A 27,950-nucleotide genomic window follows, 5' to 3' on the forward strand; every position below is an offset into this window, starting at 1 on the left:
ATCGAAAAATTGATCCCCCCCCCCCCCCCCCCCTCTCCTGTTTTTATAAAAGTACAAAACATTTTTTTTTGTATATCAGTTTACATATCATTTTACACATAAATTAAATTATGCAAATATATATATATGCAAATTTCACTTATTCCATAATTACGCAAGAGATTCCCACGCTTAAACCGTTAATAAATGTAATTCAATATCTCTTTAATGACAAAGAGGTAGTTCTACTATTAAATTTTGATTTAAAATCAAATTTTGCACAAATCTTATTTTTATAATAATCTTATTTTTATAATAAATGACATAAATCCGAGAAACAATGCCGTAAAAAAATCCGTAAAAGTCGAACGTCAGAGGTCAGTTTAATGCATGCGCAATTAAACCGATATACACATGAGTTTGAGCGGCTAATGTACGGCTCACAGAAATTGTATATACGTCATCACGAGCAAACAAAGATCATGTTAAAGGTGTCAGGACATGTAACGTGATATTGGGTTAAGCCTTGTGCGAATAACTCCTGGCAAAAATTGGCGTATAGTAATTATCAAAGAGATTAAGTCATTCAACGCGCAATCGGAAAATCTCTCAATGTTTCAATAACTTTATTCCGTGAATATTTTTTAATCCGTTCGTATATATGCTCTCTCATCGATGTAAATTTTTTAACATTTTAAAATCTCGTTTAAACTTGGATTATATAAACAAAGCAAACATAAATATGTTTATTCAAGTGTAAGTATTTTTTGTTACAAAACAGAAGTTTGTTACTCTCTTTAATAAATTCGGTCACTCTGAATATAAACATACGTTTCTCTAAAAATAAAGTTGCATTAGTTTCGCGTGTCAACAAGAATGATCGAACGAGTTACTATCGTATAAACTCGCCAAGCTCATTTTCGCGTGACATTGCTTCACGACATTGACTGTTACTTCACAGGTTGCTATGGAAACTCAGTACTGTCGTAGCATTGAACGCTAATAATATCGTACAATAGCGATAAATGATCATTATCATTATGATTAGTATGGAAATGTAAGTATAATGAGACAAATTTTGCTATATTTTTCTGTATGCGTAGGAGAACGAAATCCATTTCTCAGATATAGTCGGAGCGACGCATCTCGAGATGCAAAAAAAAAAAAGATAAAAAAAAAAAAAACGAAGCAAAGCGCAAAGCTTACGATCGGGTTCTCGAGCACCGAAAAAGCGCCGATTATATATCATGAAAAAGAAAAAGAAAAAGACTCGTCGAAATCTAACGGAGGACGCGTACACTCGACCGAAAGTGTGGTATGTCGACCCTTGTTCTCCACTTGCACTCTCGCGCCGGACAATGTGAAAGCACGCTACAAACGATCCTACCGCGTAACGCGCACTCCGCATTTGGTTTACACAACCTGTAATCATGCTTTGAAATTCGTGTTATATAGAAGATCTCTACTACCCTCAAGTATCTCCATTCCCCCGAATATTCTCCAAATAATTTAAAGTCGCTCTTCATCATCTTTTCTATAGCGAAAGTTTTCTTTATAACGAAAAATCCTCTTTTTTTTCGCAATCTTTAACTTATCAATATTAAATATTTTGAAGACTAAGCTTATATAACAAATATTGAAGCTTAATTAAAGTTTACGTAAAATCAAGTGAACAATAAGATTCCGTTATCTACTTTTCAAATTTAATTCACGGGAAGCCCTTCATTTTCAGTGACTTATGATTCAAAGATTCTTGATACTGCAATTTTTCTTAATAAAAAAGATGGCTATCAAATTCATCAAAATGTATATAAATAAATAAAAATATCAGACGCGTATAAATTTGATTTACTATATTTCTCAAAAATGGAGAATACGCAAAGTAGAAAAGAGGAGAATAAAAACTTGGTCCAAGTTCAGATATCATAACAAATGTAACTTAAAAAGGTGAGAAACTGCACAAGACACAATTAATCAATAGATATATTTAAAGGATTTTTAAATTTATAAATTTTTCTGAATTTCACACTGTGCTGATAAGTAATAAGTTCTTTTTTACTGCTGGCTTGAGAACAGGTCTTTATAAAGTAAACTTCTTCATTGCAGGTGAAGCGTAAAGCGATCCATTTCGCGTCCGCGTCGCGCGTCGTCTCGTTTATCCAAATAATTTCATTACAGCGTAAAACGCAATTTTACGATCAACGAAGTCTTTGAATAAAAACTTATAAAGTCGTACAAGACGACTTTTAAGAACTTAAGAGCGATTATTATATTGCAAATATAATATTTTAACTAATCACTCCAAAATATATACGTTATTATTAACTTCCGACATCTTTTAATTAAACAAACATTTTTTGCATTAAAAACCGAATATCACCAGGTATAATTGCATGCACAGATATAATTCCATGTATAGGTATAATTCCATATGCAGATGTAATAGCATTGTATAATCGCATGCAATAAGCGCGCATATAGACGAAAGAAAAATCGGAATTTATTTGGGAAATACCAATCCGCATTAAAAGCGTACAATCTCTTCATTAGCGAGTGCAAGCGCGCGTGCAATAGGGTGTTTTAAAATTACACTTGTGTATTTCCGAGGAAATTGCATTATTTAAAACAAAACGTGCGTCTCTCGCAAATCAGTGTATTCGACAATCCATTTGAAGAACATTGACTCTTAATATTTTTTTTAATTAGCGAACAAGCCAAAAGAAACGGCGACGTAAAACAAGAGAGAGAAAGGGAGAGAAAAAGTACAAAAAGACATATCTTTTTACGACAATTAATCATAAATTTCGAATAGAGCATTGATGATATTTGTATATACATAGGTATATAAGTGTGCTGTAAGATTATTTTTACTACTACCACGCACCTGTCTCTCGCCCGATCGATGGACCATTAACGTCAAAGCTGCCAGGGTTAGAGCGAAGGGATGATCTGTGGTGGTGCGAAAGAGAAGGCCGGGCAGAGAGCGCACTTTTGCAATGGAGTATACTCGGCAAGTGACAGAGAGAGAGAGAGAGAGAGAGAGAGAGAGAGAGAGAGAGAAAGATATATATATACACTGTTCTGTCAGCCTGAGGCTATTAGGTACTTTGCATATATACACGGATACATATAGGTACCTTTCACACGGATATCTGGGAAATCGATGAACTAAAATAAATATCTACGAAGAAAGCGATACACATACATATACATATATACATATACATATACATATACGCGCGCGCGCACAACCTGGACTATCTGTCTCCTCGCTACCTCTTTCTCTCTTTCGCGTGCGCGTGTTTATTATCATCTTGTAGAATGGGCTGCTGTCATTTGGTCGATAACCAGGCTGATGAGACAATTCGCGAAATATGTATTATCTTCCTCGAAAGGCGTAGATATGCAACGTAATTTCGATGACGATGCCAAAATTAGCGCTACAGCAATCCCCGGCGTTCATGCGTCATTTTCAAATGAACGGCGACAGCTAATTCCGTCGCAGATGGCGGATTTCAATCGACAATACGAGATTTATACTTCAGCCCAAAATAACTTGAGATATGTACGAATATTTTTATATGTACGAATATCGCCAAAACGACGAAGTAGCATAAAAAAGAAGCAAAGTAAAATATTGACAGCTGTTGATCGATATTTTAAAGGCCTGAAGAATCCGATAAAATTCTCCTCTCTGCTTCCTACTAACGCGCCGGATAAAATACGCAAAGGCAATCATTTTCTTAAATAATGCAAACGGAGAGATCCAATTCGCTATTCAGCCGTCGCGTTGCTATTTTTCGTTTCACATACAGATGTGATAAAATAAGCATGACGAAGAAATTTCCTTGCTGCTTAACTTATCTCGTACATTTTTCTCTTATTTTATGAACAAGTTTTCATCTCTTCGTGCGTATTTGAATATATTCCTAGATAGAGCCTAGTAACATTAACTGATAAATATGTATCAGTGCGATGATAATAATTCCCAATTCCTTCCTTAAAAATGCGATCATCACTACAATATCATTCGTCGTTTTGTGATTACTTAGAAAAAAAATTAAGAGATAAGAAATAATTTATATAAGTCAGTTCTTCAAATAAAATTATTTTCCCTCCCCCTCAAAAAAGATAAATATTAATGAATTATATAATTCAGAAAAAACATTCTCTACATATCAAGCTCGTATATATATATTTGCGCCTCTATAAAAAAATTTAAAGTATTGTAAGAGAGTGCTCATGAATTAATGCCCGACATTGCAACTGAATAAGAATCTATCTCAGGGCAGTCAATTTTCAATTAATTAATAATAAAACGTCACGAATTATTAATAATGAGCTTACGGGGGGGTTAAATCTTTCTATCTTAATTCCGATGAGTTAATTAAATCGAATTCTTCGCGGGAAAGAATCGATTAATAGCCAGAATATGCGTTGAGTATCAGTTTTCTTTAGAATTTAAATCAACTGTGGACAATCATGCATAGTGTATCTATGTATGTATCTATGTATACCTATAGCGACAGCCTGCAATAGCGCTGCAATTAATATGTTGCATAGCGGGAAGATGATTTTCACACGCGAGAAACACGTGATAAAATAGATATTGCAACGATGGTAATTTTTTTTTCACTCTTTCTTACACTCCCACGCACGTTATATAGAGTGTCCCAGAAATACTAACGCTCCTCTCGATTGTAAATACGCGGAGAAAGCTTAGAAGAGGGTCGATTGTGCTTATTCGATGACGAATAATAATTAATCTGTCGCGTCATTTCGTACATAAACAATAGCGTTAGCGGCCGATTATGATTCAATTTAATATTTTGCGCGCAATGTAGGTTGCAGCCCACGCTATATTCAGTCGCCAGTCACGCGGAGAACGCAAGTTCTAACTTTAATTGTAAGTTCTAACTCAATCCCGCAGATTGAAGGTATTGCGTATACCAGCAGTTCGATAACTTTCAACATTCTTGATACTGATATAAACCAAAAGTTACCGTGGATATTTCGATAAATTGGCTACCCTCAACTTAAATACTTCTTTGTGGAAGTCGACATTTGATATCACCTTCTCAATATTAAACATATTATACATATATGATTGTTACTTTTTCAAATTATCGACCAAATATAATGAAACATTATTGCACGAATTAATCACGGTTCCGTTAGAAGTATATTATGATTCTAATGTTCGCGATCGGAATATTTGTATCAAAAATCGAGAGATTCTCGTGAATCAACCTCAAAAATGTCGATTTCTTTTAAACAATAGAGAATACTAGGTTACGCAAAAATTATACTCTTGTATTGTGTCCTCGTAGCAATACAACACCACTGACTCGTTAAGCTTTAACGCTCGTTTCTTCTGATTCATTATGCATAAAATAGCTAATTGTTGTGACGAGCGAGTAAAAAACGTACGGATTGTAATACGACAGCGCGAACTTTCGCACCTGTAACGGTACCGGATATACAGTTAGTCGCGCTCTGTTCAGGATGAGCCGCCGTTAAAAGCAGTAATTCATCAACAATGCTCGTATATTACCATTGTGTAAATCCGAGTACAAATCCAACGGAGAGGATTCCTTCGTGCGACATGATCCCGCGAAATTCCGTCGCAATTACGCGATAACCGGAATAATGCGGAACAAGTACGCTTGCACGTCGGTTAATTAAAACGACCGACATTCTTACGGCGGTGACTTCAATGCTGTCCCCGATTTCATAGAGATTACGATCGACATATCTTCCATAATAAGCATAATAAGCATAATAAGCATAATAAGCACGATAGCGGCAAAATATGTTAACAATATAATCTCTATGAGCTATTATATGTTCACAGATGATTCGCGATTATAAATACATTCGATACTTTGTACGTAAAATTGATTATCAATCAAATGTAATTCTCGTATTAACGGTATTGGAGAAAATAATCATCCTACCGGATTCGTTTTTTTTTTTTTTTTTTTTTTTTATACGAGATACACAAACCAACGTGATCATTCGATATAAGTAAAAATTATAAATAATTGAAACAAAACTCAATTTTTTTAGCGAGTACTTTTAGATACTATGTTTGATTTTACGACGATACACACGTCATTATACTTTTGCAAAGAATAAAAAATTATTTTAAATTCTATGAAAATTATTGAGATATTATCTAATATCTCATATCTAATATCTCTTACAGATATCATTTAAAAAAACATAGTGTTATATATTTTATTGAATAGAATACTACTGCTATAATATACAGTAATTTACTACTGTTACAAGTTTTTTATTTCAATAATAAGAGTATGATGATTTACTCGATAAAATGTAAAGAACATTATTAATGATGAAATATGTTCAATATATCTCCAACTTTGCAAACTAATATTTATCAAATACGACTCTGACAATCAAATATATCGGGATATCATAAATCTGTCGCCTGAAAAAAACTATTTAATCGTCTGTAGCAAAACGATCGGAACATAGGATGCATAAATCATGTGTCAACGTCAATCATGAATCAGCAAATGTGTTATAAAACCTGTTCCACTCTAATCTCTACCCAACATCCGTTGGGTGAATGATAATTCTACTACGCCGCACGCGAAACGCGTATCCGACAACTCTTTCTCATTCAATTTCACTCGTCTTGAATATTCTAAACATTCGTGGAAGAGAAGCTCGCGGCATGGGGTCGTAGCAGACGCGCGTAATTTACGCCGTTAGAGACGCTAAGCCTCTAACGGCATGCATATTCTAATAGAATTGAAAGCTATTACGTTACCGGTCGCAGCCTATGCAGCTTCTAATCATCGTATCTCATCCGCAGCTCTCGTGGCGTTTAGCCGGCATGGTCCAGACATCGAGGCGCCTGGAGGCCTTGAAGATCCTGAACGGCGCGGCCGCATCGCAGACGTCGGCGACGACGCCGGAGCTTGAGGAATGCATAAAACGGCAACTGGCCATTTCCGGCGCGCAGACCGGTTCCCGTGAGGTTGCCGAGCAGGTGGTTAGCCAGTTAGAGAGGACACTGTACGACTTTCCGTGTCTGCGTGGCTGCGCCGAGGTCAAGAGTTATGCCACCGCGTGTTCCACTTTGGCCTGGGCGTGTCTGGCACGTTCTACGCCGCTGGTGCTCGATGTAGCACAGAGTCTGGAGTTTCGCAGAGAGGTCCACGTAAGGCATCACGCTTCCCCGAATCAATACGGGATCAGGATCAGATCGGTCCTGTGGCCAGGACTTCGGGAGGGCTGTCAGGGTCCCTGCCTTCACAGGGCCGTCGTGATGACCTGCTGAAGTACTTGCGGCACCTCTGTAAAAAATAAAAAGTACATTTATTATTATACAGAATTGTCGCTTTAGGTATTTAAACGATCTTGACGAAAAAAATATCTTATATGTGAAACTTATTCTCTCTAAGAGAGAGAAATACATATAAACTCGAACAAATGATTGACACCATCAGACAATAAAATAAACAATCGTTTTCTAGACTTGTGCAATTACAATTCGTAAGATATATAAACAAATATTTTCAAGCAATGTTTTTAAATTTGCAATTATAATATGGTCACGAAGAGATAACTATATCAGTAGATGAAAGACAGAGAAAATTTTTCACATGGGATGCTGCATGGCAGATCCAATTTCGTGCGTGTTCATGATATGCATTCCACATCGTTGACCCTTGACGCCGTAATCGGACCTTAAATTTCAGAAATGTATCTCGCGCGTGTTGCTCGTGATTTCATCGATCGCTTAATGAAGAATTCAGGGTAGTATGACACGGTGTGTTATTGAAGTACTGTATATGCCTGCATTCTTGTTTTTATGCGTGTTTTATCCGATCAAGACAAAAAAAGAATGATACGAACGAATGATGGTCAATATGTGGTATGCAATAAATGGCAAACAAAAAAAAAATTATACGCGAAATCGAATGGAGAAAAAAAATGTGCATATTTATATACCATATTTGCTAAGGGGAGTAACTAAAAATAATAAAAACTATTCGTTTATTATTTTCTCGTAGATAATATATATGTAATTATAACAAAAAATAATTTATATATTATATTCATTCAAATTGCTATTTATTCTATAGAAAAAAAAGATGTGTTCTTTTTATTACAAGACAAAAATTGAGTGTCTTCGAATCGCTGTATCTGCGAAAACATTAACCTCTTCGATTTAATATTATTGACATTTTAGCAAGAAAAATTATTTAATTTAATTATTTATTTGTAAATTCTCGAAACTTAAGAAGATTGTACAGATTTAACTTTTGTTAAAAAATATGACCATATAAAAAAGACTATTATACATACAATGATAAAATATAATAAGGGACAATTTAAAAAATCATTTTATAAAACTCAAATAAATATTAACATTTTGTTATTTATCTAAGCTAAGAGATTAATACTCGATATATAACACAAAAAGTTTACATAAAATCACAGTACTAACAATTGTTGATATGATCGATGTTTTATTAATCGATAAACTCTATTTAATGGTTATTATAATAAAAGTACTTGTATATTATTTTTATTTAGTCACATACACACACACACAAACACACAAAAGCACATATACACCTTTATATTAAAATTACGTACATAATTTAGGTAATTTAGTACGTTAATAATAAAAACGTTAATAAAAGTTTTTAATAAAACATTTGCAACGTTTCTTAGAGTTTATTTAAAAATAATTGTAAGAGAAAGAAAGGAGTGATATTAATAAAGATTGATATCAAGATAGAAATTCAGACGAATCAAGCTTAATTATTACAGCGCAGCTGAAACAGTATCGTCTGAGAGGAAGTCTTAATGTACTGAAATATACCACGTATAATTGAGGCAAGGATTATGCTTCAAGAAGTCGCTGTTCCTAACTAATTCGACAAGACATTAATAATTTTATATCTTCAAACGGTTTCTCTCTACTATTATTGTATTAATATTATTACCATATAAATATAATAAGAAAAGTAGATAATAAATAATAATGTTTTTACATTATTATAATGATATAAATTAAATTTCTCATAACTTCAATTTTGTTTTATTTTAAATATTATATTCTGAAACAAACTATTACATTTTCTAAAACAAAATTTAATTTTAACAGAGCAATAATAACGAGAGATCTAATAATTATATTTTAAATTATGTTATATTATGCGATGTTACCGTAGGAATGGTAATGCTTCAGATTTCAAGAAGATTAACGTCATGCGATTAAATCTACAAACTATGAAATATGATTAATAATTCTCTATACCTGGTCTTCTGAGTTAGTAATATCAGCTAAGCCATCCGTCCAACGAATGTACCTCTCTGCTGTTGTTGATTTAATCCTATACTTTTGGAATGGGATCAAAAAAAGAGATACGTGGCTATTTCTTTATCCACTTAAATATCTTACTGCCAACTTTTGCATCCTACTGCAGTTCATTATATATTCATGACTTTTATATTTATGTTGAAAGTGCGAAAATATATATTATATATGTTTATTATATTTAAATATATCTTGCAAAAATATATATTTATTATAATTGAAAAAAATATTTTGCAAAGATATGAAGAAAGAAATATTGAAACATATCATATTTATATTAATAAATTCAACAATATACTATATACATAGTGTACGGATCTCATAATAATTTGATAATTATTAAACAAAAACTAAAAAGAGTATACATACAATATATTTAAAATCAATTTATTCCTTCCTATTGTGTGGATGCAGAAATAAAAATTGGTAATTTATTCGGTGAAACAATCAATAAAATTTGCAGTTTCGAGAGTTTATTATAAATCTCATAGAGAGGTTTCTATATACATTCTCTTAGATATACTTCTAACGCTTTTACTAATCGATTAAGTATAAAAGTATGTCTTAACGATTATTCGTTTAGTCCCGAATAATTAGTAATTTTAAAAATTACATTCGCAGCAAATTGACAAAATAATGATTCAACATCGTGATATAAAATCAAACACATTTTTTTTGCAATATATAATTTTAGTAATTAAGGGAGAATTACTCGACAGGTCTAAACGAATAGGTCGAGTGACATTGGGAAATTACTTTGGTCGAATTGTCTTAACCGTTTCTACTTCTCATTTATCAATACGATGGAAGGTCGAAGAGATATATCTATTTCGTTACATAGTATGTATATCCCAACAGATTTCATATTAAGGCATAATATCACCCTCTTAAACAAGAATATATCTATGGCAAAATATGAGAGGTCTTGAATGCACGAATTTGACAAATAAAGTCGCACATATGAAATGAAATCTTTCTAGAAATATGTCTTTTCTACAATTCATACAATTCTTATTTCGCTATTAAAATATACTGTATGATGCTATACAGTTTCATATTTAAATACTCCTTACGCATTGAATTTTCTTAATTGCAACATATTTATATTTGTCGATAAAAATGAGTATTCTTATATCAAATGTGAATAGCACATGAAAAATTACCTTGTCTTCTATAAAAAAATAGAATCAATCTATCAATTAATTAAAAAATTATACATATAACATTGCAATATACAAGTTATTAAATCTTTTGAACAACTGTTATCATAATATGGATCATTTGTAATAACCAACAGGAATATTTCTTAATGATAGATCATAAAAAATCACTGATATCATAAATGCAGATATACTTATCTCATAGCAACAATTCGCTATAACTGAAGCAAAATATACGTTCATATCAATATTACAATTAATCTTCAAAAATTTATTCGAAATAATTGTGTAGAGTAAATTCTCATATCCGTAACACAAGTCTTCATCAACATTATTAAATTACAGAAATATAAATATTATACTTTATTAAGAACTAAACACAGAGATGTCTTTTTAATATTCCACGATATATGAGAAATAAATGTATAGAATATACGTTTTTTCTACAGATATGAGATAGTATACAAGAAATTATTCCCAGATTAATATTTTGTCAAATTAATATATTGTAATGTTGCGTTACAGAACTATTTCTAAGTAAAATAAAACTTATACGTGTATTCATCTGTGTATTTATCATGTATCAATCTCTACCTACAAAATTGTATTGGAGATAAATACAGATTATGCAGGATATAAATTAATGTATTGTAATAAAATACATTTTACATTTCTGTATGGGTATATGCGCTTAATTATTTTATATCGCACTATGCCAAAAGCTAGTATTTTATTATTTAAAATCAAGTCTTTGTTCATAAAATAGTCATGTCAAGTTAATAAAATTGTACTTTTTCATCATTATAGTTTACTTTTCTCTTTCTAACAAATTTTTTATCCTCAAGATAGCAAGTGATAATATATAAAAAATTATACACTAACAAACAGTTTTAGCACAATCTGCATAATGGAAATATAATATTAGACTAATTTAATTATTGAAAATACATTATATTCTCTGCTATCGAAAAGAGGAAATGTCTAAAAATTAGAAAAGTACATCTGTTTTCGGACAAATTTTGAAATATAAAAAAATGAGATTTCGATTATTTCTAATAGATTAATTAGAAAAAAATTATCCACTATCAAAAGGCGATATACATGAATGTGTTTCTGATCATTTAAACTTTAGTACTTCTTGAAAATATAAATTTTTTCCTGTTTTTCTTTTCTTTTTTTTTTTTTTAGTGGATATAACAGGCCGAAATTTTACATGATGACACACCATGTCTTCTTTGTACTTTCAGTTGTTTCACTCATTTTCTTATTGTTGTCAACATTTATCCCACTAATGTCTAATTTAGTGGATTCAAATTTATAAGGTGTGCTTTTTGGTGTGGATATCAGCACAGGTTTGACAAAACCTTTCACTAGATTTATAGATGTATTTAATGAACTACTCTCGTCATCCGTTTTCTGCTTTTTTGCTGAATCCCAATTAGTCTCAATTTTACGTTTCCTGTCCAATGGGCTACCGTTTCTAGGGAAAATGTCGGATAGTAAACTGCTGTAATGTAAGATCTTAGATTCTGTCCCTTCATCTTGAGCTATTGACATGTCTGATGTATTCACAAAAAGAGAGCTATTAGGTGATATCCTCTCGCGCAAAGTAATACGACGCGACCTACCGATTGAGTGTCTTCCTGAGATGTTCCTTAGCGTCCTGCCAAATGACAGATCTTTTGATAGTTGACTCGGTGTGCCTTCTATATTACTTACGTCCAAAAGCTTCGAATTATCCTTCACACAATCTGATCTTACAAGCATGACATGTACATCTTTTAGCATGTATGAATCTTTTAGCGTAGATGAATCATAAGAAACAGATGCTTCATTGTTTACAACATCATCAATCTTTTCTTTATCCTTCTGTGTATCATTCAGAGAAATGGATTCCGATGTTTCAGATAGCTCCGATGTTGTAGATTCAACAATGTCCACTGAATAACTTTCCATATCTGTTTGAGCTTCGCTTTGTATCTCTTCTTTTTCATTTATGCCGTTCTTCAGTTGGTCTTGTAATTCTTCTCCAGAGTTATCGTCTTTTGGCCGTTTGTCATTTAATTTTTCCTCTCCATTTTTTATAGGACTCTTCTCTATATCGAATGTTAATTTTATATCATTGTCTTCTTCCATTTCTGTGGTTGCAATGTTAACATTTTCTAATGAGACTCCTTCTTTTTCTTGAGAAATATTTTTGCTTTCAATAGATACAATTTCGTCGATAGTCTTTATAGAAGTTTGAAGTTTGTCTGATGCCTGTTCAATGTGATCAACACATTCTTTATCAGTAGCAGATTCTTCAGTTTTGACAACTTTATTACCATTCTCTTCCTTGATATTTTCCTTTTGAATTGAGACGTTTAATTTAACTTCAGCTTCTTCTGATCCCTGCATGTCTGCAGTCTTCGCTTCTGGATTTTTCATTGACAATTTTAATTGTTTTGATGCTTGATTAAGTCCACCCTTTGTTGGAGGGCGAAGTTTGCTCTACAACACACATTGCAAAGAAAGTAACCTAACAGATAATTTGTACATATTCAGATACTTTTATATTACTTATATAATGTAATATTATTTTATACGATATTTATATGCAATCTAATAAATTTACTTATCTTATAGAATACATATTTATATATCTATAATTTATACAATTTTAATCATCTATTAAGCTTTTGATTGTATAATACATAATTTTACATTTAAAATGTAAAATTTTGATTATTAAAATGTAAAATGTAAAATGTTGATTATTTCAATTACAAACGAGACGTTATATATAAAAATTGTTTTATATTATATATATATATATCATTTCTATAGCGTATGAATTATATTTAATAATTAACATTTTATTATATTTATGCATAGATTATAATACACGCAAGATTGACATATATAAAGATCTACCTAAGGAAAATAGAGAAATCAAATTCTAATAAGGAAAAATAATATAATATAAACATCGAATACTATAAGGAAATTGGTAATGATAATATAAGTAGACAACAAAAAAATAAAGGATTAAATAATTATGCAAATATATTATAAAACTATCATTTCGAGTGTACATACTATACTGATGCCTCCATACCTAATCTATAATAAAAGATAATACTATCTTAATTATAAATTTAACAAAAAAATACCAATGTTAAAAATATGTTAGAAAAAATATTAATGTTGCCAATCAAAATAAACACCTAATATTATATAACTTGATAAAATACAACATATTAAATAAATAAAGTATAACATTTCCAATAATTATATAAATATAATATATAATTTCTGAACAATTATTTAATATCTGTATATTGCAATGAGTGGCTCAAAATAATCATATATATCTATCCGTCAATCAATTATCTATCCGTCATCACATATAATCATATACTTATCAAATTTATAACAGTTTCTGAATATATTGTAAATAATAAGCAATAATAAGAAAGAAATTAGAAGCATATACCTTGAAATTTTTTCCTGGTCCAGCTGGGACTTTTTTCTGCACTCCAGTCAATTTCGGCCTAAAACAAAATTAAGATATTCATAATCAACGAAGAGAGATAAGTCATATGGCAGATGGCCTTTGAGTAAATGCTGGAGGTGATGAGAGGTACTAATTTAAGAATATATAAAACAAGGTTAATCAAAGTTTCTCATGTCTTTTCAAAGAAAAAAGAAAAAGAAAAAAAAAAGTATATATTTTCCTCATACATACATTATTATAAAATATCGTTCTTTCTCAAATAAGTATAAAGATTCTGAAATATCTCTCTCCTCTCTCTCTCAATCTTTCTTATCGATTTATTTGATTAAATCTTATATAATTTGGCTGTTACTTCAAAGTTAATTCTTCAAATTACTAATAAAGTTTTCTCCAAAATTTTGTAAATATATATATACTACGATAATATAATATATTATATATACACACTAGCGGATCCTGAAGTCGATAATGAGGGGGGTTTTTACAAAATTATTTGGTTTAATAGTGAAAATATTTTCGCAAATCGGATTACAATTATTTCTTTTAATTTGGAAGAGGGGGGGGGGGGTTAACCTCAAAACCATCTCCCAGGATCCGCCAGTGTATGTAAAAAAAAAATATATGTAAAGATGTTACAAAACTTAATACAATCATGGAATTCTTCTCTACCAAATATTACAGAATACAAAACTCTTTTTAAACTACAATGGCAAACAATTACCAACTCCCAAATGTGGCACAAAAAAAAAGAAAAAGAAAAAACTAACCGTACTGCATAATTCACAATTTTTTTCTTTGAATGCCTTGGAGTCAATCAAGTGGATTGAAGTATGACTGAGAAACTCTGGCGAAATTTGCAATTCGTTGTTGCTGATTGTTTCTACAAACCTGTTCAAACTCTCGGACTCGCGCTGTCTCTCGTGCAAGCTAGATTCAGAAGCTCTCGACGGCGCGGTCGTTGCCTTGAGCCTCCGAACGTACAAATTCCTCTCATCGCCCCCAGGGGCCGCCTTCTTTGGCGTCTTACCCATGGCCACGATAGCGATTAGCGGCGTGCCTATTTGTCGCGCCCGGTTAAACTCCACGCCCTGTTTTTTTTTCTCTTATCCGATCTTTGTGCAAACGTTACAAGCCCGCGTCAAGCCCCCACTTAATATACGACAAATAATATGCCTATACCTTGCTTCTACTATCTGTCTCTATCTCTCTCTCACTTTCTCTCGTTCTCTCTCTCTCTCTCTCTCGCTCGCTCGCTCGCTCCTTCTCTAACTCGTCGCTGCTAGCTGCTAGTTCGCTTCCTCAGCTCAAATATTAATAATCGTCCTTTCTTACTCTCGTCGCGGCCAACTACTCGCGACGTGGACTTGGCCGTACGAATGCGGGCGCCGGTATCTCGTGCACGAACGGCTCCGTCGAATTCAAGCGCACATACGCACTACGTAGAACGCCATGCAACCGCAGACCGACTGCGACGACTCGACGACAACGCATGCGATATGCGACATACGACGACGCGACGACGAGGAAACGATAAATGCATATACGCAAGCGCGAACGCGCACGCGCGCATACGTACGCCAAACGCCACCGCCAACGCCAACGTGCGAATGCGACAGAAACTTTTCGAAACTTGCACGCGGAATCATGCGAAAATTAATTTATCGATTCGCAAAGCTTGATGCAACGGGCACCAAGACACTGTAATAAATCTGTCGAATAAACTGTCAATAACGTTGCACGTGCCTCGCGTATGTATATGTATATGCACGTAATCTCTAGTATATACAACCAGGCTCTCGCCTCACGCCGATTTTTCTTGACTCTTGTTACGCGCGGCGACTTCCGTTCGCTGACAAAACTTCCGTGTGCGAAGACGCGGGCGCAAGCGGCGTCCTTAATCGGCGCTATCGTCGCTTTCGCGCGCGCATATGAAACGATCCTTGACGCTTTGACGACGAATATCTCATGCGACTATTTACGAAACAATGAGTCTGTTCTTTATAGCTGAACTGGCTGCACTAGTTCAGAGTTTATCTTTTTCTCTCCCCATTGGAAGGAGAAAGATAAGCTTTGAACTAGTGCAGTCAATTCAGCTATAAAGAACAGACATTATATTTCAAACTGTCGCGTACAAAAGTTGTTTCAAGTATATACAAGAATTGGAGCCAAGATCTAGCATATATAGTGCCGAAATCGCCCTCTCTCGGAAAATGTAAATTCAGAAAAGATTTATTTCTCACAGCGAGCAATTTTACCATTCTCATCTTATCATTATTCAATATTGGAAAAAATATCGATACATACCTGACCAAAGTGAAATTGACGTGGTATACGTCAATCTCACTTTTGCTGCATTTCGGCAAGGGAAATACGATGCGAAGATGATTTTTGATGACGATTCGAGATTCAAGGCAGACAAAAGAGGTCGCTGATATCGCTCATAACGCGTAAGGTTATATAAAAGAAGGTTAAGTCACGAGCCTTTTGCAACCCATAATGCAATGCAAAGTATCGATTGTGCGCAGTCGCTATTGAAAAGAGATGCTAAATATTGAAACATACTAAATACTATACTAGCCAATCACAGACATTTCATTCTTTAAAGGACTGGCTATGATTTGCCAATGTAGTACTTAGTACTTATTAAAATATATCTGTGTAAGTCCATAGTGTACATGACATAAACTATAGATTTTCAGTACAGGGTATTGATCATGTAACTTTTCCCCTAGGACGGAAACGTGAAAAATGAAAAATTTTACCATTAATTTCAATGGTAATATTTTTCACTTTTCACGTTTCCGACCGCTTCATCGATACTTGGAGAATCGCAATATCGTTTCTCGATAAATAATTATATGGCGGCCGATATGATTGGACAGTATTGTATTTAGTATGTATTAAAGTATATCGGTGTAAAGTAGGTCTATAGATTTTCAATACTGGCAGTGAATATCGGAACCATAGATATAGTATATCTCATAGACATAGTATATCTAGACCGAGTGTTGAGGAGTGGGAGCCGAGGTGCACGTAGAAAAGGGCATACTCTGTTTCGTGCCCCTTGCGTTCTCTCTCGCTCGCACAGAGCATAGCGCTCTCTTTCGTCATGCTACGTGTGAGCGAGGGAGAACGCAAGGGGGGTCTAGATATACCATAGACATAGTATATCTAGACCGAGCGTTTGCCTTTATTTAAGAAGTGGGTGTAAAGATGTACGTAGAAAAGGACATAGGGCCACCGCACAAGCTTTTCCATAATGCATTACGTCACATTACGTTACGTTAAGTACTGATTCTAAACCTAAACTTGTACGTAATCTTAAACTTCAGTCAACGCACAAACAAAATCGTAACGTAGTATGCTTTTGTTACATTACGATTTTCTCTGTGCGTTGACTGAAGTTTAAGATTACGTACAAGTTTAGGTTTAGAATCAGTACTTAACGTAACGTAATGCATTACGGAAAAGCTTGTGCGGTGGCCCTCATTGGTTCTGTGAGGATCTTTGCAATTTATACATGAGGGAGGTTGATCGCTTTTAGGGCAAGGAACATCAGATTCATGGGACCTATCGCCACAGTGGAAGCAACGTGGTTGCCCTCTACATTGTGTTTTAATATGGCCGTACCCATAGATATAGTATATCTAGACCGAGCGTTTGCCTTTATTTAAGGAGTGGGGGTAAAGAAGCTTGTGCGGTGGCCCATACTCTGTTTCGTGCCCCTTGCGTTCTCTCTCGCTCGCACGTAGGATAGCGTACTCTTTCGTATCTCTTTTTGCTACATGTGAGTGAGAGAGAACGCAAGGGGCACGGAAGAGAGTATGTCCTTTTCTACGTGCATCTTGGCCCTCACTCCTCAACACTCGGTCTAGATATACTATGGCCGGTATTCATATAGGCCGGTATTCATAGTCAGTTCTTATTTCAAGACCGTCTTAAGTAATGTCTTAAGATGCTAATACGGCTCTGTGATTGATTTAGGACATCTTAAGATTGTGCTTAAGACGGTCTTAAATATAAGAACTGACTATGAATACCGGCCTATGTCTATGATTGGGGCTATACACGGAACGCAGCCATAGAATGCGCTTCAATCGGCGCTAATAATGCCTCGCAACGTTTTGATTGGTCAATCGACCGCACGATACAGGAACTCTAGATTCAAATTTATTGTATCAAAAAAAGACACAATAATTTTATAAATATCGAAATCGCCGACGTAGCATAAATTAATATCGAGGGATAGTTGTTTAATATAAAAATAACATTTAGGATATTTTAAGGTAATATTTTATATTACAAGTGGCAGAATATGAGATTGCCACTTCGGAATATGAAAATAGAAACAATACACTATACCTAAGCAAAAATAAATGATTGAATCACATATCTTAGATATTGGAATATGATTTCAAATACTAGCAAATAATAAAGTGCACTGCGTGTGAAAAAACAAAGCGTTATCAATCACTCTGAAATGGACGAATGCACGTATTTACCCTGCTAGTTCAGTAATGCCGTCTCTATTATAAGTTCCCACAGTCATCAGCAGACTGCAATACTTGACAGCATAAATCAGCCGAGGGACGAAATTCGGGCCCTTTACCCTAATCGTATAAATAAGGAGAACAATTATTATAAAATCTCAAAATATACGATATTGTTTAATTAAAACTATAGGGGGCCGAGAAATAATATGTATATCCCGATCCAAGTTATGGAATCGCAACTTTATTTTCTTTTTTTTTTTATAATATTTTGGTACATGAAATGATGAGTGCATTGCTCCAAAATCTTTGAAACAATTATCAACGATATCTTTTTTCGATTCCATAACATTGCGAATGATACCGATCCTAAACATCATGATATAACCATATGAAACACGTACATTAAATTTATTATCTCGCCTCGTCAAATATAGTTCCATTTTATCAAGTATCGTGCGAGATGTAAGATATTCTCTCTTTATCGGTATAAAATGTAAGTACGTATGTATTTATAAAAGTACAACATTAATCTTGCTTCGATGCAAGATACTTCTCTCACACGGCTCAGAAATAACGACACGAAAAAAGATCTTGCCTACCGTGATTTCTACATAGAATAAAGCGCAAGAACTTTATAAGTCTACAATACAAAGATATTAGCACATCGATCCGAATTAATCGGCTAATTTTCGTGGAATGCCATTGTAAATATCTCAACACACACATACACGCACGCACGCACACGCACGCACGCACGCACACACACACACACACACACACACACTTTGAAAGACGCGACATATCAAATTGTATAACGTATATCAATATATAAACTGTCAACCAAAGCACAAACTTCGCACTGAACCCATCTATCCAACATCCGAAACATTTTTCACCAACTCTATTTTCAAATCGCTCTCATAAACATTACATTTTCCTACATCTTCATGTCTTTAGAAGTAAAATCAGAAAGAGATGAAGAGCTTGAACTTCAATTATAACTTTAACGCTTATGAGAACGGTCCTTCAAAATACAAACAAATCTAGGTATATAACATAAGTACAAGGTACATATTTTAACGAGGTCTCCAAAAATTTCACTCACGCGAATCAAAGGCAGAGTGAACGTTTTTACATTAAACGTGTACAAATCTAAGATGGAACGGATTGGCACAGCGAATCGTGAGTATAAATGATTCGCGAATATCTCACGTCGTCCCCATACATATTCGAGATATATATTCATACAGACTATACAGGTTGAGCTTTTTAAATTGAGACATCTAAATATCTCGAAAACAACGCATTTTTGAAAAGAAACTTTGAAACAAAAGTTGTTTGGTTTTGGGGGGCAAACGCAACAGCATTATTTATTTCTGATTCGGTGGATGTTTCCAAGGTTATTTCAAGGTCAACTTTATCTTTTTAAATGAAACCCCCAACTTTTTATTGTATATTCTTATAACCCTTTTTGAGATCTAAAGTATTTTTTCATTAAGTATTTCTCGAATTATTTTATATCTTAATCTGACATATTTTGATATAAAAAATAAAATGTCTCATAAAATATTTAATTTTCGATGATCTTATCGTAATACTTTTATGTACAGAATAATGAGACAAATCAATTGTAATCTTACGCATAAAGTAATCTTATTGATAATTAGAATTCTTGTTTTGGGACGTACATTTGTTGCAGGAAATACGGTAACGAGTTCAATAGTATAGCGCGAGAACAATCAATAAGACACGCTAAAGATCGCAGAAGATTTGAACCGCAAACAAACATCAATTGGACTTAAGTACACAGTTATTACACAATTCACATTTCGTAAAATTACCATTGAGAAAGATAATACGTCGATAATAAATATACAAAATCTTTATAATGCGTGCAAACAGATAGGCAGTGAGAGAGAAATTTCAAAAACGCGATCGACAATAACATCTTTGGCAAAAGGGAGGAAGAGTATTCGAGTCAAAGTAATAGAATATGATTATAAGTACCTGATACTTGTCAAATGTGATTTGTGCCTAGTTATGCAAATTCCAGCTTCGACGCGATATCGACAGTCCCAACGGTCCACAAAAACCCGGAAGAGAGACGTCTAAAAGAGGCCTAAAATATTTTTTAAATATATAGAACGTCTTTTAAACGTCTTTATATATACGCGTTTTTAGTTTTACACAGCCCCTTTATATCTTTCAAATGTTATGATGTATTAAGGGCAACGCGTGCTACTTCGAGCACGCGACGTTATTCATATTCATACTTGCAAATTCCTTTGCCGATTACGCTAGTGGAATGTATTTATAATATTCAGATTACGCGATAATATTCAATGGATCGGATTAAGATACCGTCGCGGTTAAAACGTGCCGAGTGTTTTGCAATTTATCGCTTTTCACTCGTTTTTCATCATTTATCAATGACGGATTCAGGCGTTGCAATTAATCCAACCGACACAAATTTTTACGCACTATAAAAGTAATGAATGGATTTTATTTTTTTTTTTTTGCGAAATACCGAAATGCATTTCTAAAAATCGCAAAAAAAAATTAAAATTGAATTTCCTTTAATGTATGATGAAATTGATGGCACAATATATGATAATTAATGAATATTTGAATTAATTGTAAATCGTGTTTTTTCCATCGACAAAATACTACCAAAAGGATTAAACAATTTTATATATTCAAAGACATCGATTTGTATGCGATTAATATTATTGCACGTAACGAACGTGTCATCCGGAAATACGACATCAAACCATCGTCTCTCGAAAGATCTTCACCGACGAGTCCGCATGCTTCGTATGTACGTATCTTGTTATCGTCCTCACGGCATTATTGTTATTGTTGCTAATGCCGTTGAATACCTCGCTGCTCCTCAGCCCGGGCTTCGTCACTGCTTGCGTTTCCCTCGCCGTCTCTGCGGCCAGGAACGACAATATTCTTCTAAGTGACAACTGTTATCATGCATTGTTGTGAAAAACCGAACTGACACCAAAATCTTATAATACTATTTGACAAAGTCGATTCCGCGGAAGGTCTTCAAATAATTTTTATATTCTTCAATTGATATATTAGAATGTTGGATAATTCAACAAATCATTGTTTTTTATTATCACAAGAACTAATAAAAATCAAAGAAATAATCTTTATTATCGTCTCATGTATCGAATTTTGTTTAATTATTAAAAATAATACATACATGAAACAATAATAAAAATTATCAAATCTATATATGTATAATACAATAAATAAAACTGTGTCATTAGACGCATAAAGTGTGCGAATAACGGTCGAGTGTGCGAGAAATTTGTTCTAACGGGAAATCATAAGCCACATCAAATATGACTAGATATATACATTTTTCATATTATACATATCGTATATATAAACAAACTTCTCATATACTGAATATGCAAATAATATTAAGAAAGATGGTTAATGACACTGCATTCGAGACGCAGTAGTGCAGATCGCACAAACAAGTGCATCTATTTTATATCTATAATGCTTACCACTTGTTTCTTTTCTTGAACAATCGAACTATGACCCGCCGCAACATCAAGTTATATATAAATTGCGATTGTATTACGCGAGAAAGATCACGAAAGATAAATAACTGTGATAAGAGAAATATGTGAGAAAAAATATGAAAAGTAAGAATAAGCAAGAATATATATTGCTGAATATTCTAAAAAGCGTCGAAGCTTATAAATAGATAAGATTTCTGTAAAATTATTTCTCATTTATGCGAGTATAATAATAATAATAATCATAAAAATGTTGAGAAATATAAATGCGTAAGGGAAAGGTGTGCTCAACGAAGAGAATATTATTTACTTTCAAAATTTTCCCCAGATCTGCCATACTGCGCCCCACGATTGAAATTTGCGGCTGCAAATCAGTTATTGAAAAGTGCGACTCAACGTACGGAGTGTAAAATTAAATGAAAATATACACACGCACTGTGTGAAGCGATAATCGATAAGTATCCGAGATAAACAAAGTGCAGCAAAATCGCCATTCAACAGCAGCAACACACTTAATTTAGGCGCTCGTGACATACAAGGACAAAAAAACGTTAGTGTATGTAAAATTCCAGATGTTTCTAATATAAGCACACGCAGAGCTCTCGATTCATTCGAAAAAAAATCTTTAAGTAAACAACACCTATTTTCCATAGATAAAAAAATTTTTCATTTTTTCGTAGCGATTCTAAATTGCTAATGCCCGAGAGACAGTTTCCGTACCGAAGAGATTTTATCGTTCTATATACATATAATATATTATCTTAACTTCTATTCTATGCATTTTCACATGAAACATATTGGAATTTAAAAAAACGCGTTAATAGGAAGAGATCGCGCTATTCATCGTCTCTTAAAATCTTCGAGGATTTTTTTTCTCTTTTCGTGAAAGAATGAAGACTGTACATACGAAAATATGTACTCTTTCTATACTCTCTCTCTCTCTATCAAAATCATATTTATTATTTAATAATATTTATTATGGTAACAAATTGATACTGTACATTCGTAATAAAAGACTGAAACTGAAGGATACAAATAAATAAAGCAGTATTCATGTGTGTGTATGAAAAATATTATCGTAATACTTTTATGTACAGAATAATGAGACAAATCAATTTGTTTCAAACTTTCTTTTCAAAAATGCGTTATTTTCAAGATATTTAGGTGTCTCAATTTAAAAAACTCTTGTAAACTCCTTGTATATAACTTATTGTTAGATTATTAATTATTAATAGAAATTTCTTCGATCGTCTTGTATTTTATACTTTTCAAATATGATGACATTGGTTTATCTATGTATGCAGATACATATAGAATTTGTTCCGATATGTTCACGCGAAAAGTATAAAATACAAGACGATATATATATATATACTATCAAAATCATATTTATTATTTAATAATATTTATTATGGTAACAAATTGATACTGTACATTCGTAATAAAAGACTGAAACTGAAGGATACAAATAAATAAAGCAGTATTCATGTGTGTGTATGAAAAATAAATTTATATTTACAAAATAGGGAGATATATAGGAAAGGGTTTCGTCGATGAATTATTTACTACACGATACATTCCAACACGACAGGAATTCGCGATACATTCTAATCAGCCTACGCGGTAGAAAATAAAAGAAAAATGCAGTACAGCATTCAGAATTCTGCGTTCCGTTCTATATGCGCGCACAGATTCATCGTTTTAAAATTAATATGGCAAATGGGAATCGATTGATACGGTGCTCGGATAATTGCCGTAGATGTAAAACTGATTCCTCATGCGGATCCGTATCGAGAGAATTATTTCAGCGCGAACGGGGAGAGGTATATTATTAATCTTAAGTCACAATTGTCACGAAATTGCTTCACATTTCGCATCTCGCATCTCGCATCTCGCATCTCATGGCAAGAAAACAAATATGGATAGATACGTCGAGATTAAAATTGATTAATCTCTCTCACCAAATCGTCCGCCGTGAAATCGTTTCTTTTTTCCGAGACAACTTCACTACTTGTATCTACATCGCGGCAATTTTACTTTCTATCTTAAAAAAAGGTAGGATAAAGGGAATATAACTAAAACGAGTATAACGAAAATCGTGGTACACGTGGAGTAATGTACATTAATATAACATAAGCTCAAATTGTCGTGTGTTTCTCTCGTCGAAAACTTTCAACGACATTCCCTTCGACTTTACCTTCCAGTTAACTCAATTCGATTAATGACTTTCCATGCGTATCGATATAAGTGATGGCATGACGTCTGATAGATTCGAAATGAACGCTCCCCCGTCATTTTCCCGGACAACCGTAACAAACGTTAAAACAAACGAGGCAAACATATTTCCTGCCGCTCTCGCGCGGCCGACGTCCGTCACTTAAATTAAAATATCTTCTCACTTAACAAGCTACAACGAATCTAACTTTGGCAGTAGTGTCCACTTAGAAATGCTCGTAAAAAAAATCCAGCGAATAGATATCTTCTTGGCAAGGACGCAGTACGTATGACGACATGATACGTTCGCGTAGACCGTTTCTAAAAAAAAAGAAAAGAAGAGAAAAAAAAAGAAAAACGCAATGCGAAACTTGCGATATCACCGTCAAATTCTTCACCGCTACATCGCGAAACGAGAGTGAAATGTTAGAATGGCACAAACGATATACGATGACAATACTATTCAATTGTGAGACGATAGTGTGTGTGTGTGTGTGTGTGCGTGTGTGTGTGTGTGTGTGTGTGTGTGTGTGTGTGTGTGTGTGTGTGTGTGTGTGTGTGTGTGTGTGTGTGTGTGTGTGTGTGTGTGTGTGTGTGTGTGTGTGTGTGTGTGTGTGTGTGTGTGTGTGTGTGTGTGTGTGTGTGTGTGTGTGTGTGTGTGTGTGTGTGTGTGTGTGTGTGTGTGTGTGTGTGTGTGTGTGTGTGTGTGTGTGTGTGTGTGTGTGTGTGTGTGTGTGTGTGATCATATAATAAATAAAATCTTTATACATGTATATGTGTATAATGTATTCTCACATCTATAAATCTATAAGATCAAATTATTATTAAGGTTATAGTATATTGCAAGAATCATGGACAAGAACACTGCGAGGTAATAATTTCCTTGAAAATGATTATTCTTGACCATGCGTATCAAGGATCCGGACACGCACGATCGGTTTTATATGTATAAAGTAAATAGGACAAACGCGTGTAGGATTGCTCGCGTAAAAGTACATCATATACCGGTAATGATTTTATCAGTCTGTACATATTATTTGACACTGTACAGCGGCGAAACTATCTATCATAACTATCCTTGATAAATTTGTATGTTCTAAATAACGCGACATTACGTAACGTGTGATTATACTAGTTATAAATTATATACAAGTACAACGAAGAGAACAGAATTTTGCATTACTCGGGTACAATCTCCTAGTAAAAATATGTGTAGAATGAATGTCGATATTAGAGTACCATGCACATGCAAAACATTGTTTCACGCCGACAATGTCTCTCGCGGCATGCAAGGTGGAGTATGAAATTCATATTTCGCGACAAAACACAAAGCGCAAGCGAGAAATTAACATCATATCCTTCTCTTCTTACGTCACGCTTATGTCGTTTTTAAGCGTCTTTGACAATGAAATATACAAAGTGTGTCTGTTCACGTAATATCCTTCTATTAATTGCATCAATTATACGATCTACTAATCACACGCCCAAGAATGCATAGCAATTAATTAGGCATGTAGTCAACGATGAAATAATATACACATTGTGTAAAAATAAATTATAGTCTTACGCTAAACAGTGATGCGACTATAGATGTTATCTCGACCACTATTACTTAGCATGTCGAGAGAACATACGAGGGAAGATGACGGAATAAAGTTTATCAAAGGAATACTCTATGTAAGTAGAAAAAAAAAGGATAATCGATCGCCATTTCCAGAGAACGGAAAATATCGACGATTTTACTCCGATGATTTGCACTCGCGTATATTTTTCGATAGGAAAAAAAAATTATCGATACTTTCTGCTCTTGATTTTTACGGACGCAACAATACGATAAATAAACATTACCAACCAATAGAGGAACATTATACACAGATTCTAAGGTGCATATTAAAGCGAGAATTCTTTCACGATATTACGCAACAACACTTTTTACACCTAGTCCGCTTTCCCATGATATTACTCTTGTATCGTTCAGTGACTTTGTAAGCTTTCAACTTTAATCTGACATTCCCTGCGTGATCACTGATATCCTGACTATGTGCCGAGTTGCTTCTCGTGCATTTGGAGGTGCACATCCTTTGTTTACTCTCACAACTTATAATCTCTGTATCGTGACTTACCGCATGATCCGCGTATACATCTGAGCATATCTTTATCACATTGCTGTCACAATCTCGATCTCCGAAAGGTTCTGTTTGCGCGCCAAATCTCTCGTACGGCTTATCATTGATTTCCACGTTTGTTCTATCCGGATCCATGTGGGCTTTTTCGTGATTCATGTATATTTTTCGTAATGCTTGAGAATTCGGTTGATTCTCCAATAGGATCTCGGTGAATTGCGTATTTTTGCCTTTGAAACAAGGTTCGTCCGGAATATCGCGTTCCATGATTAATTCGTCATTAGTCCTATTATCATAGAAGACGTCGTTTTCCATATAAGATGTACTTCTTACGAGAGCTTGCGCTTCTATTATTTGACATTTCGTCTCCTTGCACATGTCGCATTCGTCTTCGATGAATTCTCCATTGTCCTTTTTGCAGTACGGCTTTTTGCTCGATAGCGGCTCGCTGTGACTTTTCGGATACGTATCTTTACTCTTAATTTCTATTATTCTCTCTGCATTCGGAGTCAATCTGTTATTTCCTTCCTCGTCCGGCTTGTCGCAAATCTCATCTGATTTTTCCGAACTCACGGCTTCGCCGCTCAACGTTTTCGTGCGACCGTCCGAGTACGCGCTCAATTTGTTTTCCGAATAATTGCTCAATCTGTCGTCGTGGAAATACACAGAGCTCGCGTTTGATTCGAAATTGCTAGCGTTTATTATAGCTATTCGCGGTATGATTAAATCGGGTGGTAATCCGTCGACGACATCCTGCAGACTCAAAGTCGAGGACGATTGATTCGCAAAATTACTGAAAGAGTGGTATCCCTGATGACCCTTACCTTGGATCCAGGCCTCCGTTAGAACGTGGGACCGTTGCCACGACACATCACTGTTGCATCTGTTCTTTCTCACGCACCAGTGCCGATCCTCGGCGTCGGGCCAGAAACGCAGATGGCACTCGCTGGGACTCCTCTTAATATCCGAGACGTCTATATCCAGATCCGCGTCCTCGTGCCTCTTATTTTGCACAATCAGCTCCAGTCTGGATTTTAGTAGAGCCGGCGACACGGCTCGGTTGACGAGACGTCTCGACGAGGCAGTCGATGTGATTTGGATCGTCGATCGCAGTGCGGACGACGCGACATTGTTGCTATCAATGTGATCCGTATCAAGATCCGGAACCTCTCCGGAGGCCATAAGCGCGTTCGGACTCGGACTGTCCATACTATCTGGAGTGTAAGGATCATGCTTAACGGGTATTGCGTGCAACAGATTAGACGAACGATCAACAAAATCCACGCGCACGTTAGCGTAACTATTGCAATCAGGCAACATAGACAACAACTCCGGGTAATTGTTGGGCACTCGGAAGCAAAACTCAGGTGCAATTGGCAAGCTGCAGCAGTCTATCATACCTGCGTCTGAGATGAGACTAGCCTTCAAGTAGACTGGCTGTAAATGGCAAGAAAAATAACGGATCTTTATGTATCTTTGTATGTGCGTCATTGCGAGAGGATGATAAAAATGATATACGAAGGATTCGTATTGTGTGGGATTCTATGAATGTGTGTGTGTGGGGGGGGGGGGGGGGGGG

General features: G+C 34.5%; 3 protein-coding genes across 8 annotated transcripts in view; 1 reads left to right on the forward strand and 2 right to left on the reverse strand.

Moving 5' to 3' along the window:
• Window positions 1–8,804, forward strand: part of LOC115243096 — a 40,321-nt gene extending 31,517 nt beyond the window's left edge. Inside the window, exon 7 of the mRNA XM_029819781.1 lies at window positions 6,824–8,804. Within this exon, the coding sequence (XP_029675641.1) occupies window positions 6,824–7,291 (468 nt within the window). The 3' untranslated portion in view covers window positions 7,292–8,804. The remainder of the gene's footprint in view (window positions 1–6,823) is intronic.
• A 995-nt stretch (window positions 8,805–9,799) lies between these two features.
• Window positions 9,800–15,544, reverse strand: LOC115243084 (mediator of RNA polymerase II transcription subunit 12-like). Of its 2 annotated transcripts, none has more exons than XM_029819761.1 (3): window positions 14,888–15,544; window positions 13,979–14,036; window positions 9,800–12,993 (listed from the first exon to the last, which is right to left on the reverse strand). In XM_029819761.1, exons 1-3 carry the CDS (start codon window positions 15,028–15,030, stop codon window positions 11,713–11,715), a joined length of 1,482 nt encoding a protein of 493 aa, XP_029675621.1. In that variant the 5' UTR covers window positions 15,031–15,544; the 3' UTR covers window positions 9,800–11,712. The 2 variants fall into 2 exon arrangements, with proteins under 2 accessions (XP_029675621.1, XP_029675622.1); XM_029819762.1 differs by having other exon boundaries at window positions 15,332–15,539.
• Window positions 15,545–20,997: 5,453 nt separating this feature from the next.
• LOC115243101 overlaps window positions 20,998–27,950 on the reverse strand; it is a 12,708-nt gene continuing 5,755 nt past the window's right edge. For 3 of the 5 annotated variants that reach the window (XM_029819786.1, XM_029819788.1, XM_029819787.1), the window contains one exon: window positions 25,251–27,808. In XM_029819786.1, coding sequence (XP_029675646.1) covers window positions 26,156–27,808 — 1,653 coding nt within the window. In that variant the 3' untranslated portion in view covers window positions 25,251–26,155. Of the gene's footprint in view, window positions 21,425–23,525; window positions 24,570–25,250; window positions 27,809–27,950 lie in introns of those variants that run through there. The other 2 variants (XM_029819790.1, XM_029819789.1) reach the window with 2 other exon arrangements.

This window comes from Formica exsecta, unplaced genomic scaffold (assembly GCF_003651465.1).
Source record: "Formica exsecta isolate Colony F162 unplaced genomic scaffold, ASM365146v1 scaffold69, whole genome shotgun sequence".
NCBI lineage: Eukaryota > Metazoa > Arthropoda > Insecta > Hymenoptera > Formicidae > Formica > Formica exsecta.

Excerpts from the sequence above, each read along its gene's own strand:
- LOC115243084 (XM_029819761.1), bottom strand. The coding sequence starts at position 15,030 with ATGGGTAAGACGCCAAAGAAGGCGGCCCCTGGGGGCGATGAGAGGAAT. Across the intron at positions 14,037-14,887 it reads GAGTCCGAGAGTTTGAACAG|GCCGAAATTGACTGGAGTGC; the intron begins GTTTGTAGAAAC and ends ATTTTGTTTTAG. Across the intron at positions 12,994-13,978 it reads GACCAGGAAAAAATTTCAAG|AGCAAACTTCGCCCTCCAAC; the intron begins GTATATGCTTCT and ends TGTGTGTTGTAG.